The 21,606-nt window shown below is 40.0% G+C and overlaps 1 protein-coding gene and 1 pseudogene across 1 annotated transcript in view; one reads left to right on the top strand and one right to left on the bottom strand.

The window, feature by feature from the left end:
- Positions 1–6,410: 6,410 nt before the first annotated feature.
- On the bottom strand, positions 6,411–9,637 carry LOC104867393 (annotated as a pseudogene).
- A 4,293-nt stretch (positions 9,638–13,930) lies between these two features.
- The window catches only part of Trim24 (tripartite motif containing 24), a 67,020-nt gene continuing 59,344 nt past the window's right edge, over positions 13,931–21,606 (top strand). The window contains exon 1 of the mRNA XM_010631723.3: positions 13,931–13,984. Coding sequence (XP_010630025.1) covers positions 13,931–13,984 — 54 coding nt within the window. The remainder of the gene's footprint in view (positions 13,985–21,606) is intronic.

The following is a 21,606-nucleotide window of genomic DNA, read 5'->3' as shown; positions in this document are numbered from 1 at the left end:
CATCAAGATGTCACATGTCCTACAAAAAGGCCAGGAAAACAAAAACACATGTGCTGTCAGTATAAGCAATATGTGTGTATGGAATGTGCTGTTGTCATGTGTGAAAACAGCCTTACATGTGAGAAGTAAAATTGTTACTGTTTTTTGGTTGAGTTCTGCTGGTATTTTTAATTGTAGTTCATACAGGAATTTATTTCTGTTCTAGATTACTTTGTATACCAAAACATTTGGTGTTGGAAATTTTGATGTGTTTTTTGTAAGCAATAAATATTAAAAATGCAGTACGGGCCTGGGATTTAGCTCAGTAGTTCTGCAGCCTGCCTTGCAAATGCAATGACCTGAGTTCGATCCCCAGTACCAAAAAAAAAAAAAGGCAGTACTCTAGTGATATTTTTTTTCCTGTTAGGCATTCATTGTTTAATAAAACTCACAAAATTAAAGTGAGTAATTCCTCAATAGAAATATTTTAAAGAATAATCATAGGTTTGACACATGTTTTTGTGACTTTCTGAACAAGAATGGTTTGGTTTGGTTTGGTTTATTTTTTTTGAGACAGGGTCACTACATAGTTGAGACTGACCTGGAACTCACTATGTAGCCTAGGCTGGTCTCGAGCTCACAGTGATCCTCCTGCCTCAGCCAACCGAGTGCCAGGATTTCAGGCATGTGCCACCATGCCCAGCAAAAAATGTGTTCATGAGTTTAAGTAGGAATGTTGGTATTTTCTTTTTTGGTTATTTGAGACAGTCTCACTAGTCCAAAATGTCATTGTTTTTTTGTTTCTTTTTCTGGTACCAGGGATTAAACTCAATTCCTTCCACTTGTGAGGCAGGCTGCAGGAACACTGCGCTAAATCCCTGGCCCTCCAGGCTGTCCTTGAACTCACTGTGTAGCCCACAGTGTCCTTGAATTATTGATGATCCTTCTGCCTCAGCCTCCTGAATGCTGGGATTATAGGCATATTTCAACAAGCCTAGTTTGTGTTTTCCTTTAAATGCAGGGTTTTTGTTTTTGTTTTTGTTTTTGTTTTTTTGGTAGTCTTAGTATTTTTCTGTCTCATCATTGGGTCTTCTGTCCTTTTCAAAGTTATGTTTGTTATTCACTCATTTGGTCTTACTGTGCCCAAGTCGTGAAGTCCCCAAAGACCTCCAAGGAGTTGAGTCTGATGTAAATGCACAAGGAGTTTATTGCAAGCTCAAGCCAGGACCCTCGTACTTCACCAACCAAGTGGATCAGACACAAGAGCCCCCTCCTACTATCAAAGCATGATTATATAGGTTAGGGTGGCTTGAAATTCTTCCTCCCCTGTTGGTACTTATTACTATGACTTACTTTTATTGGATGTTGCTGGGGCACTTGCAACAGAGGGGAGATAATTATAACAAGCTGGGGAGGGGGCTAATTCAGAGAAAGATCAGTGTATCCTTTTCTACAGAAAACATCTTGAGTAGGTACTTGCCACCTCTTGAGTAGATACTTTCCACAATGCACATCCTGTGTGGTTAAACAGTTAGGCAATAAAAATCCCCTCTGTACTTGGCAAAGCATGCGGTTTCTCTTGTTCAACTTATCTCTAACTTATCCTATTTTGCAAGCTTAAGCAACTATTGGGGAGGGGGTAGATTGAACAAAGGAACAGAAGATCAGGAAGGTTTATACACAAAATGGATTTTCTTTTTGCTCTCCGCTCAGAAAACCCGGCCTCTACATTCTGGGCAAAGGGCAAAGAAGGAACCCACCTTGATCATAAAATTCGGTTCCCACATTCCCCCCTTCTCAAGGACCTCAGGGACCCAATCATGGGAATTAGGGCATCGTCCTCATTAAGCTGTTTCCTGCTGAAAGGGGGCATCACAAGACCTAAAACCAAAGAAGAGGTCCCCTTGGTCTTCGAGATTTCCAAGGTCAGGGTTTAACCAGAGTTTGGTTTTGTTTATGCCAATAATAATTTTGTTGTGCCTCAAGCTCTTCTACTTTACATCTGGTGCTCTTCAGGAGTTCTCGCACAGCCAATTCTTTGAGGCATCTAGGAGAGGTAAGAGGAACATACCTAGTAGATGGACAGCACTTCCAATGTTTATCAGCTCTTAAATACTTTGGTCTTATGTCCCGTAAGAATTCTTTGTAAAGACTTAGAACCCTTGGACCTAAGGGACATAACTAATGATTACAGGAATATTATAATCCAATATAATCGATAGGGGTCATTTTGATAGGCAACAGTGTCATGGCAGAGATGAGAAATAAATCTGGATGCTGCATCTTTGGGTGCACTGGGACGGTGGGAAAACGACAGAATAGATGCACCAAATAATCTATGGCTAAGGTAAGGGGAACCCAACGATGGTAGAGTCCCTCTATCATCCATATTTATTGTGAAATTCATCACCATTCTATGTTTTGGACAATATCCGGATAACAATGCCATATCTTTTACATGGGTTTAAGTATCAACTCCCGAATATTGCACTCGAGTGGCACAATAAAGGCAAAACTTTTTAGGATACAGGATCACAAGCCATTCCATTGTAGTTGGGGGGATCCAATTTTTCCCAATGCTTTCGAAGAATTGCATGTTTAAAGTACTCATGTTCAAAGCAAGTCCTGCCCTTAAAGAGAGAGAGAGAGAATTAGGAAGGGAATATTGTAATTTCTTCTTGGATGCCAGAGATTTCTTCATCTTCAGGAGGGGGCTGATATTGCTGTCTTAATATCATCAGTTGCACAAAAGTTATTCTCTGCTTGACAAAGGCAATTAATTTATTGACTATACAAGGTTCTATTATGAGTAAAATTAATCCCATTACCAGGGGTCCTGCCAGAGCGAGAGCAGAGAAGTCAGCCAGGGAGAGGTGCTAAACTAATTTTCATACCAACCTTGATTGTAGGTCCTTTCCTTTTTTCTTTTTTCTAGTGCCTCATGGACCTTTGCCATAGAATCTTTGATTAACATAATAACAACATTCCTCTCCTAGGGCAACACAGACCTCTCCTTGTTGTTGAAACACCAGGTCCATACCTCTCTTGAGCTGTAAAGTCACTCTGCAAGACAGCTTAAGGATTCTTGAAGTTTTGTTATAGACATTTCAATTCTTTCAGTATTCTGATCAGTCGCCATTCTGATCTGGTTATATTGATGTTGTTGTATGGGCTATGGCGACAACCCCAGTTCCTGCCCCTATAAGCTTCATCCCTAATAGTACAGTTAAGGTTATGGCAGAGACTGGTTCCCTTTTTTCTCTATAATTTTTGTATTTCCAACGGTTTAGAAAGTTTTCATAATCATGATAAATTATTCTGGGCATCAGATGTATTAGGACACAATAATCATTGGTCTGATGCAGAACTTGCCCACGCACACAAGGAGTTAACCCTGTAGAGCAGGCCCACCATCCATTATTATGGGGGACATAGTAAGAGGTGTTATTAATAGAATGAGTTTGATTACAAAAGTCTTGGTGGGAGCTTGGTATGTGTGGCGGTCTAGCCGTCACAACACGAACGTACCTGAGTTGGGGAGTGAGGATAGTGTGGATACAAGAGGACTGATTTATTTCACAGAAACAGCTCCCTTTAAAGGCACACCAACAGGAAGCACCAAGCAACTATTCATATGCAAAGACCGGATTTTTTGACTCTTACAGAAAAGATCAGATCTTTGGCTATCTCTCGGAGTTCTTGCCATCACAGGGCATGGTGGTGCATGCCTGTAATCCCATAAAAGCAGCCTGGATTACACAGTGAACTCCTGGTCAATCTCATCTGCATAGCTGAGATCCTATCTCAGAAAAGCCAAATAAACAGAGTCATAGATTGTATCAGTGCCTCAATGGTAGAAGTTATTTTTCCAATGTCAAATGCCAGCGGGCCATGGCGGGCTCCCACAGTATGTTGCCCAAGCAGGTGCCTGTTCATATTACTGACATCAGTGTGAGTTGGCTTGTCCCCATCTACACTGGACATGGCTATCAGACACTTTAAAATCTCCTACAAAGGCTATTCCTTCATAATAAGGGGGCATAATATAGCATAGCCAACATTTTTGAGTGATATTAGGTTGGGTCTCATTAAGTATGTTGAAGGCTTGTTCCATTACATCTAAAAGTGGCTCATGTGGCCCTTCTGGGGTAGGGCCCAGGGTGGTGACTTCCTTCGTGGCATTGGGTTTTTTCATGGGGACCCTGGGGAGTGTGGGTCTCTTTTTGAGAGTATGGGTTAGAACCTTATTAGGACCTACAGCAAGTTGAGGTTTTGCTTGTTCTACTGATTGCCTTATATTGAAGAGGAGCCCCTGATCATAACCAGTTTGATAAAGGCATAAGCCCCAATAGGAGCCAGTGGCCCATCCTGTAAATTTCTTTCCCCCATCGGTAAATGTGACCCGAAGGGGATTGCATAAAAATGTTGTACATAGCCCTCCTGTTCCAGTCTGGGGGCCCGTCCCACTGTTATCACATCATCTTTTATTGGGGGTGGGTCCAAGAAATTGTTCCAGTTGACTCGCAGCCCCAATTTTTGCATTAGAAATGTTCACCTCCCCCACAATTAGATACCCTGGTCCATGTTCTCCCTCCCGGGCACACATAAAAGGATAAAGTGGTTAATTCAACTCTATTGACCTGGTGAGCGCAACCTGGCCCCTTAGTTCTGGGAAGCTGACTAGTACATCTCAGGAGATGGGGTGCTTTTACTGGTGTACTACAATTTGGGTTATCTGCCTCTTCTACAACGTCCCAGGTTCCCAGGGCCAGAGTGCACAAATCAAATTCAATGTCAGGCCACCAAGTATTTGGGGTGCCACTCTTGAAGTGGAGTTCACTATCTTTCCTGTTGATGTGTTAGTAATTAGCCAGGTAAGATTGAGGGGTTGGTGTGGGCTACGCCGGGAGCCAGCGCATTGACCCAAACCCAACATCATTATTATTGTCATCCAGACCCAAGGGCCATCATCTTGATCATTAAATCTTAATCTGTACACAAGATAATAGAGCGAATAATCCAATGATTATATAATATACTAAAGCCAAACAAACTTTAGAAGATAAGGTAAAATCAGAAGGGGCTGCAAAAGCCAAACCAATATCTAGCACAAATCCTACCAGGAAAATAAGGCAGAGACAGAAAACATCTACAAAGTTTCCTGTGCTGAAGGCAGCACAGTGGCCCATATCAGGGCAATCCTAAACTCTTTTGGTTATTATTAACTGTAGAGGATTATCAGGATCCTTGGCTATTTTCCAACATTCTGGAGACAGCAGAGATGATTCAGGTGGCTTGTCTCTCTTCACATGGGTGTGATGGATCCAAGAGCCATCCCGTCTTTTAACTGCTGTGGGAGTGGATAACAAAACAACATAAGGGCCTTTCCAACGTGGTTCCAGGGTATTCTGTCGATGCCGTTTCACAAGGACCCAGTCCCCTGGTTTGAAATCATGGGGAATGGGATTTGGGCCCGAATCATGTAATGCTTGAAGTTTAGGACAAACCTCTTTATGTACTTGTTGGATACTAGATAGAGAATTTAATAATTCATAATCTTTAAATTCAGCTAGAATTTCTGATTGAAGTTTTGGGACAATAGGAGGAGAAATGCCAAACATTATTTCAAACAGGGTCAATCCCCATTTGTAGGGTGTGTTTCATACCATATAAAGCACAGAGGGGAGGAACGACACCCAATCACCACCAGTCTCCAGGGTTAATTTAATCAAGGTCTCTTTTACGGTTCTGTTCATCCTTTCTACCTGTCCTGAACTCTGGGGGTGATATGCACAATGTAATTTCCAATTGGCCCCCAATACCTGAGCTAAATCTTGGCTTACCTTAGAGATGAAGTCTGGTCCATTATCGGACCCTAGAGCCGCTGGAAACCCATACCTTGGTAAGATGTCTTCTAGTAATCACTTAGTCACCATTCTAGCTGTCTCATGTTTAGTGGGGAAAGCCTCTGTCCATCCTGAGAAAGTATCCACAAATACTAGCAAATACTTATAACCATATTTTCCCCGTTTTACCTCTGTAAAGTCCATTTCCCAATAGGCTCCAGTTCGGTTTCCTCTCAGGTGGTGTCCTAAGTTGTTCTTGATATGCCCCCCGTTGTTTACTGACATTACAGGATGAAGCGAGTTCTGTGTCCTTAGTAGAGATATTTCTCATTTTGATTTGAGACTCGTGGATCAATTGCATTTTTCTTTCACCCATGTGGGTGGATCGATGGAAATTTGAGAGCAATTGGTTCTCCATTTTTTCAGGCAGGAGGATGGTTCCATCATCTAATTTCCATCCTCCTTTAATCAGCTGAGCTGTGGGAATCTGCTTGCCCCATACCATGTCAAAATCAGAATATTCTCCTTTTTCAGGGAGCACTGGGATTCCTGGGTCAGAGAGCTGCAAGCCAAAATCTCTGGGACTCAGAGGGCTGCTGCTTTAGCTACTCAATCGGCCAGATTGTTTCCCCTGGCTGTTGGTGAATTACTTCTTTGATGGCCTGGGCAGTGTATTATGGCGCTTTTCTTAGGTAACCATAAGGCCTTTAATAAAGCCAGAATCTCTTTCTTATTTTTTATAGTCTTTCCTTCTGCAGTCAACAGCCCCCTTTCCTGATATCTGATATATGGCCCCAAGAACATAAGCGGTGGCAAAAGCATATCTACTATCTGTATAAATGTTTGGTTCTTTTCCTTGTCCCAAAGTCAAAGCCTGAATTAGGGCTATGAGTTCTGATCATTGTGCTGAAGTCCCAACAGGGAGAGGTTCAGCCCAAATTATTTCAGTCTCTGACACCACTCCTGCCCCTGCATACCTGTGTCCATTGTGAATAAAACTGCTTCCGTTGCTGTACTAAGTCAATTTTGCATCTGGCCATGGTTGGTCTTTCAGGTCTTCTCGGGTGCCATGCACCTGGGCTAGTATGTCTTCACAATCGTGGAGCAGAGCATCCATGCCCAGGTCGGGTAGCAGGGGGGCAGGGTTTAAGGCAACTGGAGGCTGAAAAATAACTCGGGCAGGATTGAGGAGAAGACCTTGGTAATGAGTTAGCCAGGCAATGGTTAGCCACCTGTCTGGAGGTTGCTTTATTATTCCTTCAATGGTATGGGGGGGGTGCTCCCATACATTTGTTGCCCTAAAGTAAGTTTGTCTGCATCTTTGACCATTTGTGCTACTGCCGCGATCATTTGCAGACAGGGCGGCTGTCCGGACCCCAGAGTCAAGTTTCTTTGACAGATAATGCTACCGGCCTTCTCCAAGGACCTAAATATTGAGTCAGAACTCCTTTGGCTATCCCTTTAGTTTCATCCATGTACAAGTGGAAGGGCTTGGTTATATGTGGCAGGCCCAGTGTGGATGCACCTAGCAGTGCGGCCTTGATTTTCTCAAAAGACTCTTGTAAAGTCTCTGTCCATTGGAAGGTCTTTTGGTCATTAGTAACTTCATACAAAGGCTTAGCTAATTCCACAAATCCCGGAATCCATAGGCGACAGAATCCAGCCGACCCCAGAAATTCCCTTACCTTGCGAGGAGAGTCTGGAGGGGGGATTTTAAGCACTGTCTCCTTTCATACTTCTGATAGCCATTTTTGTCCCGCCTTCAACTTGTAGCCCAAGTAGCCTACCTCTAGTAGACATATTTGAGCTTTCTTGGCTGATGCTCGATATCCAAGGTTTTCAGTAGCTCTTTCATTCCTTCTATGTAAGCTTCTTCTGATTCTGCTGCAATGAGAAGATCATCTACATATTGTAACCAGGTTAGATGAGGATTTTGCTGATGGTACTCACCCAGGTCTTAGTGTAGGGCCTCATCGAAGATATTGGGTGAATTTTTAAATCTTTGAGGCAGCCTTGTCCAAGTCAATTGTCCATTGATTCCTTCATCTGGGTCCAGCCATTCAAAGGCAAATATGGCTTGACTTTTAGGGGCCAAAGGAAGGCTGAAGAAAGCATCTTTTAAATCTAATACTGTATACCATTGGCGGGAGGGAGGTAATGAACTCAAGAGAGTGTAAGGGTTAGGCACAGTAGGGTGGATATCAATTATCCTCTTATTTACCTTTCGTAGATCTTGAACTGGTTGGTAGTCATCTGAATTAGATTTCTTCACGGGCACCAAGGGAGTGTTCCAAGCCAACTGACATAATCGCAATATCCCTTGTTTCAATAAATTTCTAATATGGGGCATTATTCCTTGCCGGGCTGCAAGTGGCGTGGGGTATTGACGGAACCGAATAGGGTCAGCGCCAGGTTTAGCTTAAATGAATATTGGTGCTCTATATTTGGCTAATCCGATTCTTCCTGTTTCTGCCCAGGCCTGAGGGAAACTCTCAAGCCAGAAGGTAACATCTTTTTGGGCTTGTGACCCCAGCATAGGCATTTGATAGAGCCTATGTTCATCCTCAAGCCGAACAGTCAACACATGAATAGGATTCCCATCTTCATCAGTCACCTGGGCACCATCTGGTTTAAAATGAATTTGAACGTCCAATTTTGTCAGCAGGTCCCTTCCCAAAAGGGGATATGAACTTTCTGGGATTACCACCAAGGAGTGCTGTACTCGACCTGTGCTCAAATCTATTGTCCTCTGAGTAGTCCATTTGTATTTCTTTATACCAGTAGCTCCTTGTACCCAGGAAGTTTTTCCAGAAATTTTTCCTAATGGCTGTAATAAAACTGAATGTTGAGCTCCAGTGTCCACCATAAATTGTACTGGTTTTCCCTCCACCTTAAGGGTTACCCTAGGCTCAGGGAGGGGTTTTGAGCCCCATCCCCCCTAAGCACTTTCTTCTCCCATCGCCAGAATGGGAGCCTTTTTTCGGGGCCTCTTAGGACATTCCTTAGCCCAATGGCCCTTTTCTTGGCACATTGATCTTTGCCCAACTGGTCGCACCGAGGCTCTCTTTCATTTTGGCTTCCGGCCAATTTTGTCAACTCTTTTATGTTCTTCACGTTTTCCTATGGTGTTTGCCGCTAAGACTCGAGCCAATTTGTGGCTCTGGCGGTCTTCAGTTAACTCCCTGTTGTTGTAGGCTCTTTCTGCAATGACCACCAAATCCTGTACACTTTTTTCACCTAATCTCCCTATCTTCTGAAGTTTCCTTTTAATGTCAGGGGCATCCTGGTTAATGAAAGCCGTTATTGCTGCCCTGGATTCTGGGGCCTCTGGGTCCATAGGAGTATACCTGCAAAAGGCCTCCTGGATCCTTTCCAGAAAGGCGGCATGGCTTTCATCTTGTCCTTGTTGCACACTGCCTACCTTAGACAAATTGGTGGGCCTTTTGGTAACCACATGGAGACCCCCACCCCCAATAGAGTCTGGTGATAAACCTGGAGTCGCTCCTTACCTTCTGCTGTATTATGGTCCCAATCAGATCTAGACAGAGGAAAAGCTTGGTTAAAAAATCTGGATTTATCGTTGGTTCTCCATTTTCTCCAGGAACCAATTTCCTAGATTCAATCAAAAATTTTTCTGTTTCTGCAGTAGTAAATAAAACACGAAGTAACTGCTGACAATCATCCTAGGTAGGCTGGTGAATAAAGAGCACAGTTTCTAATAAATCAATTAAATCTCTAGAATTATTAGAAAATTTTGCATTCTGTGTCTGCCGTTTGAACAAATCACTAGTTACAAAAGGCCAATAATGCATAGGCTGATTGCCTTGTTCATCTGGGGTTCCTGCCTCCCTTAATGGCAGGACTGTGGAATCAGCTAGACCCGGTGGGGATACATGCCTGCCGTTGTCTAGTGTTTAGGGTGCGTCCGCTGGGAGGTTGTGGATTGGGTATAGCAGCAGCAGCGTCCTCCTCTGGAACAGGAGCTGGGTCTGGGTCTGGGCTTGGGGTGGGTGATAGGGAGGAGGGGGACAAGGAAAGATTAATTCTGGATCTGTTTCCCCCTGTAAAGGTAAAGGAGGGTAGTTTGGGGCACTTGGCTTTGTAGCAGATTTCCAAGGATTTTCTTCCATTTTGAAGACCAGAACAGGAGTCAACTGCTGAAGAGTGAGAAAAGACAATAATCAAGGAGGGGGAAGGGTCAAGATCAAGTCTTCCCAACTGTATAAGGAACCTGATCCGGATGACTCTAAAAGATGATCTTTTTCACCTTCTGAATGATCTTTAAATCTAGAGTGCCACCTAATGGCTATCCCACTCCCAAAGTAGACCATTCAGAATCACAAGTCTGATATTTCCCTTTCTTTACCTCTACAGACAAATTGTGGGCTTGTGCCTTCACTTCTTTAAAATGTTCAATTATCAGGGAGAGCGGAGTAGTTTGGGACTGTCCCATTTTCAGTCACGTCTGTCTTTGTCCACACAAAACAGAAAAGAACAAAAATACCAAACGGATCCAAAAATAAAAACAAGGCAGCAGCCTAGCGCCGAACCATGTGAGCGACCCATTCTGCCTTTTCAGGTGTGGAACTCTATGTCCCCACTCAGACTCAAATGTAGGGCTCTCCATCCCCACTCAGGTCTGGAACATCTCCAAGACCCCAGCCCATTAGGCACAGTATAACGTATCCGTCGTGGTCCTGCTTGGCATCGACTTTCTAGTGAGATCAGACACAAAGAGAAAAAGAAGACAAAATAACACATTTACATAAACTGCCAGCCAATCTCTGGGGTGAATCCTGGGGGCTTTGGGGATCCTGGATGAGCCCCCAAATGTTGTGCCCAAGTTACGAAGTCCCCAAAGACCTCCAAGGAGTTGAGTCCGATGTAAATGCACAAGGAGTTTATTGCAAGCTCGAGCCAGGACCCTCGTACTTCACCAACCAAGCGGATCAGACACAAGAGCCCCCTCCTACTATCAAAGCATGATTATATAGGGTTAGGGTGGCTTGAAATTCTTCCTCTCCTATTGGTACTTATTACTTTGACTTTTATTGGATGTTGCTGGGGCACTTGCAACAGAGGGGAGATAATTATAACAAGCTGGGGAGGAGACTAATGCAGAGAAAGACCAGTGTATCCTTTTCTACAGAAAACATCTTGAGTAGGTACTTTCCACCTCTTGAATAGGTACTTTGCATAATGCACATCCTGTGTGGTTAAACAGGCAATAAAAATCCCCTCTGTACAAAGCATGCGGTTTCTCTTGTTCAACTTATCTCTAACTTACCCTATTTTGCAAGCTTAAGCAACTATTGGGGAGGGGGTAGATTGAACAAAGGAACAGAAGATCAGGAAGGTTTATATACAAAATGGATTTTCTTTTTGCTCTCCACTCAGAAAACCCGGCCTCTACATTCTGGGCAAAGGGCAAAGAAGGAACCCACCTTGATCATAAAATTCGGTTCCCACAGTCTGTGCTTAGCTTGTTGGCTAATGAAAACTGAATGAGAAAGTGCACAGTACAGGAAAGAGGCACAGCCAGAAGTGGTTTCATACCAACTTTAGAATCAGTTTGTCAGTTTTTGCAAAAAAACTTTCTTGGATTTTAATTGGCATTACATTGTCTGTAGATCAATTTAGGAAAAAGGGACATTGCAACCATATTGAGTTTTCCCATCTAGGAATATTTTAAATATCTTTTTAGACTTGATCTTTAGGTTTTGTTTGGTTTTACTGTACAGTTGAACATATTTCTTTTTTTTTTTCTATTTTGTTTAAATTATCCCTGTTTTAAGTGTGTGGTGTATACTTTACGACTTTCTACATAGTCACATTAGCTTTGAATAAAGTTTTATTTCTTCCTTACCGTGCTGTTTTCATTGCATGTCTTGCCTTTTTGTACTCACTAAAAACAAAACAAAAGAAAACCGGCTTTGAATAGGAGTGGACACCCTCAGTGTTTCATAATTAAGTGGTAGCTGTAGATTTTTCAGAGATAGGGTTTCTTCAACCTTACAAGGTTTTTTCCATTCCTAGATTGGTGAAAGTTAATCATAGATAAGATTTTTTTCCCCTAGATACACTGATATGACCATACTTGGCTTTTTCCTTTATGTTGTTCAACAAACCTTGTATTTCTGGAATAAACTCCACTTGATCTTGATATATTATTCTTTTTTGTGTGTGTGCTTGGATTTCTAATATTTTGTGAATGATTTGTTAATCTTTGTTTATGAGTTATATAGGTATCTAATTTTTCCTTATAATGATTGTATCTAATTTTAGTCTCAGGATAATAATACTGGCCTCATAAAATAAGGCGGGAAGTGTTTGTTCCCTTTTGTGTGTGTGTGGTCTAGGGATTAAACACAGAATATCACACAAGTAAGGCAAATGCTCCAACACTGAGTTACATCCCCTCCCTTCTCTGTATTCTAATAGAGTTTGTCTAGGGATGGTTTTACCTTCTTTAAATGTTTAACAGCACTCACCAGTAGAGCCCCTTTGGTCTAGATTTTTGTTTGAGTGCAGGTTTTAAATGACAAGTCACTTTTTTCTTTTTTCTTTGTAGTTCAAGATGACTTTGAATTTGGCTGTGTAGCCCAGGCTTGCATGCTTAGACAAATTTCATTTCCTTTAATTGATATAGAGCTATTCAGGTTTTCTTTCTCTCTCTCTCTTTTTTTTCCTGCCTTAGGGGTTTTGGTTGCTATATCTGGTTTTGGACGATACAGCCATTTAATCAAGTTCCTAATAACTCCCTTTCTTTATGAATATACCATTTTCTTTCCCAGTTTTCACTGTATCATTTGCCTTTTTGCACTCACTGAAACACCTTTGAATAGTAGTGGTAAGAATGGCCCCCTTAATGTTTCATTGGAGGTGAGAAATGGTCTCTCTTTCTCTGATTTTGGTAGTTTTTCTTGGCTTTTAATTTTTGACTTTTGTCAAGAGTCAACTTTGGTTTCATTGATTTAATTTTTCCTTTGTTTTTCAGTTTTCTTTATTTTTTCTGTGAAAGTGAATTGGCGCATTTTAAGGGGGCTGAGATTGAGACGGGATCTCACTCCATACCCTAGGCTGGCCTAAAACTAATGGTCCTCTTACTTGCCTCCAGAGTGTTGGTGTTATAGGTATATGCTACCATGCCCAGCTAAAACTTCCTAACAACATGAGATATGTGAAGATACATTGTTTAACTTTCAATTATGTGGGGATTTTCTCATTTTGATTGTGGAACATCTTTTTATTTTGACAAGGTCTCACTGTAGTACAGGGTGTGCTTGAACTCACTCTATAGCACTCCATTTTTAGTGTTTTTAAAAAATGTTTATTTCTCAGTATATGTTGTCCTCGAACGCACATTCTAATGACATTGAATGTTCTTAAAATGTCAGTTTATGTAGTTGATATGTAGTGTTCTTAAAGTGTCAGTTTATGTAGTTGATACTTTTGTTCAGATCTTCTATAATCTTACTGATTTTCTGTGGACTATTTTATTGATTATTGGGTGGAGAGTTGTAATCTTTACAATAATTTAGATTTTCCTTCTTTTTACCTGCATCGTTTGTTGTTATTTTTTGTGAAGTGTTGCTAAGTACATATGTATTTAGGATTGTGTTGTCTTGAAGAGTTGTCCCCTTTACCATTATTCAGCATTCTCTGTTTGAGACCTTATTCTGAAGTCTTCTTTGTCTGATATTGTAAAGTCCTTTAGGTTTCATATTGCAAAACAGGTTTATTATGCTGGACACTATTTCAGCCCACCACTGCATTTTTATCACTTGTCTAAGTCCAGTGAGACAGAACCCTCACATATAACTAGTTGCACGAAGCAGGTAGGTATCAAGTGTCACCTGAGGATTTATTGCAGACCATTCCCTCAAGGTTTAGGAAAGCTGCCCAGGGGGATATGAAATCTTGTCTGTGCACTGCAGGTGAAGACCCATCTAAGCAGCCTGGAACCCAGGGTCAGCATGAGTCGCTGAGCTAAAGCATTGAAGAACATCCTGTTTCTGAGGGCATGGGAACAGATATTGGACTGTCCCAGCCAGTTCCTCATTATCTTAAGTTGCATTCATGCCTAGTACATCCTGTAGTTATACATGTCTTTTGGTGCTGAAGTACAGTTTCTCCATGGTGGAATTGTGGATGACAAGGTATGAGGATTGCTAAGGAAGTTCATTTGTCCACAGATAACTCGTTGAGCACTGTGATCTAGGCACATTTCTAGGTGCTTTGTAGTATAAGTGAACTGAATATATGTTCTATTTGGTATAGCTAGACAGGCCTAAGTACATGAAGTAAAAGGATGATGAAAGCGAAGCAGTAAAGAATTAGACTGGCATATGATGAAGCATACAGGAAGGTGGTGGGGGTGTAAGCTTCATCAAAGGTGACATTTGAAAATAAACTTGAAGTTACAGTATTTTAAAATTTTCAGCCTAACTAAATAACAAATAGAAGTAATTGTGACCATTACCACAGTGGTATGGCCAGGGATTTAGCCTAGTGGTGCTGCTGCCTTCCTCATAAGCACAAGGCCCCAAGTTCAATCCCTGGTACCAAAAAAAGAAAAAAAAGAAAAAAACTGGTGGAAAGGTCAAAGGTTCTGCCCATATTAGAAAAAAAAAATTTTTTTTCTTACTTAGGTTTTAATCGATCAGGGTTTTTTGCAAGACATGTTCTAGATGTTGTTCTCTACTGATTTGTGTAAAGACATCACAAGTTTTTAGTCATGGAAGGATTTCACACTGAATTTATGGGTAAGAAAGGACTGTTAGGTTAGTATTACCATACTTGTGTTTAAATTAAATTAGGTCAAAGTCACAGCCAAACACAAATGGAATTCTTTTTGAATTTTTGGACTAATGGTATAACCTATGATGATCTTTTTCTAAGATACTTTTCATTAATTAATTCATTCATTCATTCATTTTACCAGGGATCAAACTTGGGCCCTTGTGCTTGCGAGGCAGGTGGCAGAACCACTGAGCTAAATCCCCTGCTCTAAGATACTTTTATAAAGTTCAGTAAGTAGTACAGGACCTGGACAGTGGTTAGTTCTACTAATGTGACCTTGGCCAATTTAACTGCACTCTGATTTCAGTTTGTTCATCTGTATCATAAGGATAAGGTGGTATACGTTAAGAGAACACTAAGAAAAAGTGAGTTCATTTAGTATTTTTAAAACACTAAAAATTTTATTTTTGGAATAATTATAGATTCACAGAAAGTTGCAGACAGGTCCTATGCACCCCATTTTACCCAGTGCTATGTCTTACATAACTATAATACAGTACCCAAAACAGGAAATTGACATTGTTACAATGGTTCCTGTAGCTGTGCCACATTGTGTGTGTAGATTCATGTGGCCACTGTTGATACAAAATAACACCTCTGCTTTAAAGGACACAAGAAAATCAGATATTCTTGGTTAAATGTGAGTGACAAGGATCAAGAACATGTTCAGGTTATCTCAAATCATGTGATCCAGAGGAAAAGAGGTTAACGTGAACTTTTATACAGAGCAACAAAGTCTGTACATTCAAAGAATAAATTGATGGGAAGCATTTGGTAGCATAGTGAGGGAATCTAAGTTTCAGATGTGATAGCTTTCTTAGTTTTAGGGTTGATGGAGACTGATCGTCTACTTTTCATCAGACTGTACCAAATACTTACTCAGCTTAACAATATATTCTGAGAGGTTTACATAGTAGGAAAATATTAGGTTACATAAAAAGGTTAAAAGTAAAATGGCTACCACCTACCTTGCAAGTTCAAGGTCCTGAGTTCAAATCCTGGTGCCAAGGGGGGAAAAAAAATAAAATAGCTATTTTTCTAAAAGGCCTTAATGCAACCCAGAGATTACTTTGGCTGTATGCTTGCAACATTCTTTCTCTCCACAGTGTTATACTAAGTTGAGATCAGATAGTCTGCAGTGTCATTAATAGTTTCTTCAGAGAACTTTGGTGCTTCACAACACCGTTAAGGTTAGGATATAGAACAGTTCCAATGGGCTGAGGATGTAGCTCAGTGGTGCCACCGCCTGCCTCACAAGGGCAATAACCCAAGTTCGATCCCTGGTACCAAAAAAAATGAATAAATAACAATTTACCAGAACAGAGTTCCATCACCACCAAACAACTCTCCTTCATGCTATCCCTTTATAATCATGGTTGCCCTCTTCCTTCCTCTCTAGCTGACTTGGGGGAAACCATTACTATGTTCTCTGTTTATACAGCCTCATTTTGAGACTATTTTGTAAGTTAAATCATTTCATTATAAATGACCCTTTGAAATTGGCTTTTTGGCTTCATCCAATTTATTCTGTTATTAATTGATGCTGTTTTTGAGACAGGGTTTCACTATGTAGTTGAGACTAACCTGGAACTCACTATGTAGCCCAGGCTGGTCTCAAAATCGCAGCGATCCTCCTGCCTCAGCCTCCCAAGTGCTGGGATTGCAGGTGTGCGCCACCACGCCCAGTTTAATTGATGTTTTTTGTTACTAATATTTCATGGTATGGGTATACCACTGTTTATTTAACTGTTACCTTGCTTTTAGGTTTTTGTGTCGACTTCACTTGTTTTCTCTAGTATGTCCTTGAATGAGATTGCTAAATTACACCATATTATAAACATATTTAGTTTTTAAAGGAATTCAGACTGTGTTCGAGTAGCTACAATTTTATATTCTACTGACAGTGTGTTTGATATTGTCAACATTTTTATTTTAGCTGTTCTAAGGACTACTGATGCTCTCACCCCACCCCCTTGGTTCTGGGGATTGAACTCGGGACCTTGTACTTGCAGGGAAGGTGTGGTGCCACTGAGATAAATCCCCAACCCTTTCAACAGTGCTGTTTACGGAGCAAAAAATTTTTAGTTTTAGTAAAGTCAGGTTCATGAATATTTTTGTTCTTTATTTGTTGTTGCAGGGTCTCTCTCACTTTGTAGTTCAGGCTAGTCTCAAACTTGTAGTGATCTTCCTGCACCAGCCTCCCAAGTGCTGGGATTATAGGCATGCAGTACCACACCCAGCTCATGAATACTTTTTATTTATGGGTTGTTATTTAATCATATTTAAGAATTCTAGATGAAGTCCTTAAGTCATTAAGGTTTTCTTCTTAAGGTTTTATAAATTTTGTGATTTATATTTAAGTCCAACTCACTTTGAGTTTATATTAAAGTAAAAGTACAAAGTATAAAGTTCATTGCTTTGTTTTTGAGACAGGATTTCACTATGTAGATAGACTGCCCTGGAACTCACTATGTAGCCCAGGCTGGTCTTGAATTCTCAGCAATCTTCCTATGCCAGGATAACAGGTGTGCAAAACCGCACCCAGCTGTTTGTTTTTGCCTATGGATACTCAAATCCACTACAATTGATCAAAAAGACTTTTACCTTCTTCCACTGAATTGTTTTCAAATAATTCTGGCTCTATTCTAGTCCATTTGTTTATGTATTTTCCCTTCCTCCAGGACCACGTGGGCTTAATTTCTGTATGTATGGTTCTTAAAAGTCAGATATAGTGACTCTTCTCACTTTTTTCCAAATTTCACTATTCTAATACTTTTTCCTTCCTGTATAAAATCTTTGGATATACTTGTACGTAAACACAAAAAGTATTGCTGTGATTTTGATAGGAATGTATATTTCTACCGATGAATTTCTGGAGAAGTGACATCTTTACACTGCTGAGTCTTCACTGTGAACACAGTACATACACATCTCCAAGAATTTAAGTCAACTTTGAATTCTTGACGCAATATTTAGTTCTCTAACCCCTTTCCTACTTTCCTTTCCCATTTGGACCTTTTCTTTTTATTTCACGTTATCTATTAGAGTTAAGGTCAAGATTAAAAATATCTTTTGCAGTTCTGTCATTTAGTTGTCCTGATTCATATGACTTTGTTTTAGGTTTTCTGTTTTATTTTATTCAGGTGCTGTATATGTGTACCCTTCATCTATAACCAACATTTCTGATTAGTGTAGCTACATTTGCCCTTCAGAATCTGGGGAGATTGGTTACAGCACCAAAACCCAGAAATGCTCCGGTCTCTTACGTAGAATTTTCATATAATCTGTGTACATCCTCCCATATATTTAAATCATGACTGTATTTGTAATACCTAATATACAGTAAGTAGCTGTTTACTATATTGTTTAGGGATAAATAACAAGAAACAGTGCTGTAATGTTCAGATGTGTTGAACATGTCTTCCAGTATGGGGCTTGTCGTCTCACTTTAAACATAGTATTTATTTGGCTACTTGTATGTAGTTCTATACAAAGTTGAATATACTGATTGTTTGCTTTTATTTATTTTTTTTGTACTGGTATCTTGCACTTGTGAGGCAGGGGGGGATGCCACTGAGCTAAATCCCCAAGGATCTTTTGCAGGGTTGGTTTGTTTGTTTTTGCTTGTTTGTTTGTTTTTTGAGACAGGGTCTCACTATGTAGTGGAGACTGACCTGGTACTCACTATGTAGTCCAAGCTGGTCTCCAACTCACAGCAATCCTCCTGCCTCAGCCTCCCGAGTGCTGGGATTACAGGCGTGTGCCACCACACCCGGCTAATTCTTTTGGTTTATAAGAAGTTTATTCTTACTCCAGAGTCACAAAGATATTATTTTGTATTTCCTTGTGGATGTTGCTTTACTCAGCTTCCCAGTAGTATAACAAAATGCCTAAAACAGTCAATTTATAAAAATGATTAATTTTGAATTATATGTTTGGAGGTTTCAGTGCATTATCAGTTGGGCCCATTACTCTGAGCCTGTGGTGAGGCATTGAGTCATGGCAGGAGCATGAGGCAGAGGGAGCGGGGAGAAGGAAGCTGGTGGTCACAAAGTACTTTCCCTGGAGCCCCACTCCTAGGGGCCTAAGGTCCTACCTACCCCTGTTGGCCTCTCCCGAAGTTTCTGCCATTTCTTACTGATGCTACTTTGGGGATGGACCATTGGGAGGCATTCAACATCCAAACAACAGCAAATGTTGTAAAGTTCGTAATCTGCCCACAATTTTTATTTTTGGGTACATGTAAAGTCAGGTTCTAACTTCATCCTAATTGTTCAAGTGTCCCAAAAAGATAATTTATTTTCCTATTGATTTCTATTGCTGTCTGTCAAGAATATATATCTAGATCTGTTTCTGATATATATATTTAATGCTATTCCTGTTTATTTTTACAAATACCACATCATCATACTTAACTATAGATTTGTCATAAGTCTCCTTGTTTAGTGGACATGGCTTTCTGGCTCATAAAATTCTACTAAAATCCCTCTTGGGATTGCTAGCAGAACTACCTCAAATCTGTAGATGTGTTTGGAGAGAGTTGGAATCTCTACCATAAAGAATGTGGTCTCTTCATTATTTAGATACTTTAAAATGTTTTAATTTTGCTACCATTTTCTCAATAATGACCTTTACACATCTCTTTTTAATTTTTTCTTTAATATGTGCATAGAATATGTTTATTGCTATTGGAAAGTGGATTGTTTGCAGACCTTGGGTTGGACCTTTGGCCTCCACGTGCTAGGCCAGCACTCCAGCACTGAGGAACACACCAAGCCCCAGGTGGAATTTTTAAAATTGGAATTGTTTCTAGCTTGAGTGTGAGTATGTGTGTATTACTTTTTTTTAAATTAAGATTATTGGTATATTTTAGGTACACAATACAGTTACATTCATTAGGATCTCATACTTTTACATGGTGTATCTTGGTTCTTATTTTTTACTTTGTGTTCTTACGCCTTCCCTTTTTTTTTTTTTTTTTTTTTGAGACAGGGTCTCCTCTCTAATTCAGGCTAACCTTCATTTTGCAGAGATCCTCCTGCTTCAGCCTAGAGTGCTGGGATTACAGGGTTCTACCACCATATCCCACTCTTTTTGGTTTTTGGAAACACTGTATAATCTCACTATGTAGCTCAGGCTGGTCTTGAACTCATGACATGTAGCCCATGACAGCTTTGAAAATGCAGCAATCCTCCTGCCTCAGCCTCCCAAGTACTGGGATTATAGGCATCCACTATCATGTACCACTATACCTGGCTTGCATTTCATTTTTTTTATTTGTTTTGGTGGTACCGTAGATCAAACTCAGGATTTTTTGCTCTTTCTTTCTTTTTTTTTTTGAAGCTAATCACAGGTTTATTGGTACAATCTAGGTATACAATACAATTACATTCATCATTGGGATTCTGTACCTTTACATAATAGGTCTTGATTCTCATTTTTTTCCCCTTGTCCCTGCCCTCCCTTCACCCCCTCCTCCCCTCCTCATTTACAAGCACTTTATTTCCATTTTTTCAGTTTCTCACATTTTTTCCCTCTCCCTTATTACCTTTCCCCCACCCTTCCCACTTTCCCTACACCTTTAGCCCTTTACTTCCTATTTCACATTATTAATTATCTCATTAGGATCCTGCGTACTATTATAGTTTTTCACACCAAAGAAACTATTCAGTATTTCATTTAAAGAAATCTCTGTATGAACATTAAAAATAGGGAACCCTAAAATAAAACTGCAAAGGAAAGTAAAAGAGAAAAGGCAATGATGTAACATTAAAATAATCCTTAATTCTGGAGATGAAAATGGTCCCTGAACATATTTAAATTGCTTCTCACTCCTATAGTCTTATTCTTTTTTTCATTATTTAGAGAATACTTTATTAGTTTCTGTAATCAAACCCACATAGATATGACCTTACATATTTAGTATGATGTGTTAACCCCTGTACACATGGAAAATAAATAAATGAACATTTCTAGATCAATGTGGTGGTCCATTTCTGTACAATGCCAACTCAACACAGTAAATTGGATGACTTTTTCCAAAGTTGGCAGCACCATTAGCTTCACAAAATTCAATTTATATATATGTGTGTGTATATGTGTGTGTGTGTATACACACACACACACACACACACACACATATATAAAGACTAATAATAGTATGTTATGCATCAATAGCAGCAACAGCTTTTTCAGGTTCTGCAGTCATCTGAACAAAATTATAGACATTCAGCACATTCCATTAAACAAAAAAAAAGAAAAGAAAAGAATAATATCCAGACAACAGCAAAATTCTGTTGCTGTTATGGTACCTGGCACCATTTTTTCTATTTAGCCTCTTAATCATCATCTGAAAAGAGAACATTCTAGAGTAATATCGTTAAATGTAGCTCTGATAAAGCACGGTCCCTACTACGTATCATAAAGCAGGTACAAGATATTTTACATTCATAAAGGTATGATACAGTACTGTCCTACATCAATAATACTAGATTCAGTTTTGGTTTGAAATTTACTTTGTCTGCAAATAAGATTGCTACCCCTATTTTTTTCTGAGCTCCTGTCACATGGAGAATTGTTTTCTATCTTTTCACTTTCAGTCTATGGGCTTCTTTTTGCACTAGGTGTGTTTCTTGTATACAACATAATGTTGGATTTTGCTTCTTATTCCATTTTGCCAGTCTATTTCTCTTGATTGGTGAGTTGAGGCCATTGACATTGCTGCTTATAACTGATATGTATTGACTTATTATTGACATGTTATTGGCCTTTTGTTTACTCATTTTACTTTTTCACCTTCTTTTAATTTCTTGCCTTGCCTGTTTGATTTGTTCTGTTAAGCCTCATGGTGTTGTTGCCTTCATTGTCTTTTTCTAGGAACTTGTTTAGAATTGCTTGTAGTTCTGGTTTGGTATTCATGTAGTTTCTCAGGTGTTCTTTGTCGTGGAAGTGTCTTATTTCCCCATCCATTTTGAAAGAG

Source organism: Fukomys damarensis, unplaced genomic scaffold (assembly GCF_012274545.1).
Source record: "Fukomys damarensis isolate Sample0158 unplaced genomic scaffold, DMR_v1.0_HiC HiC_scaffold_16, whole genome shotgun sequence".
NCBI classification, from domain to species: domain Eukaryota; kingdom Metazoa; phylum Chordata; class Mammalia; order Rodentia; family Bathyergidae; genus Fukomys; species Fukomys damarensis.
The sequence above is the reverse complement of the archived record's forward strand: the minus strand, read 5'-3'. Positions and strand labels throughout refer to the sequence as shown.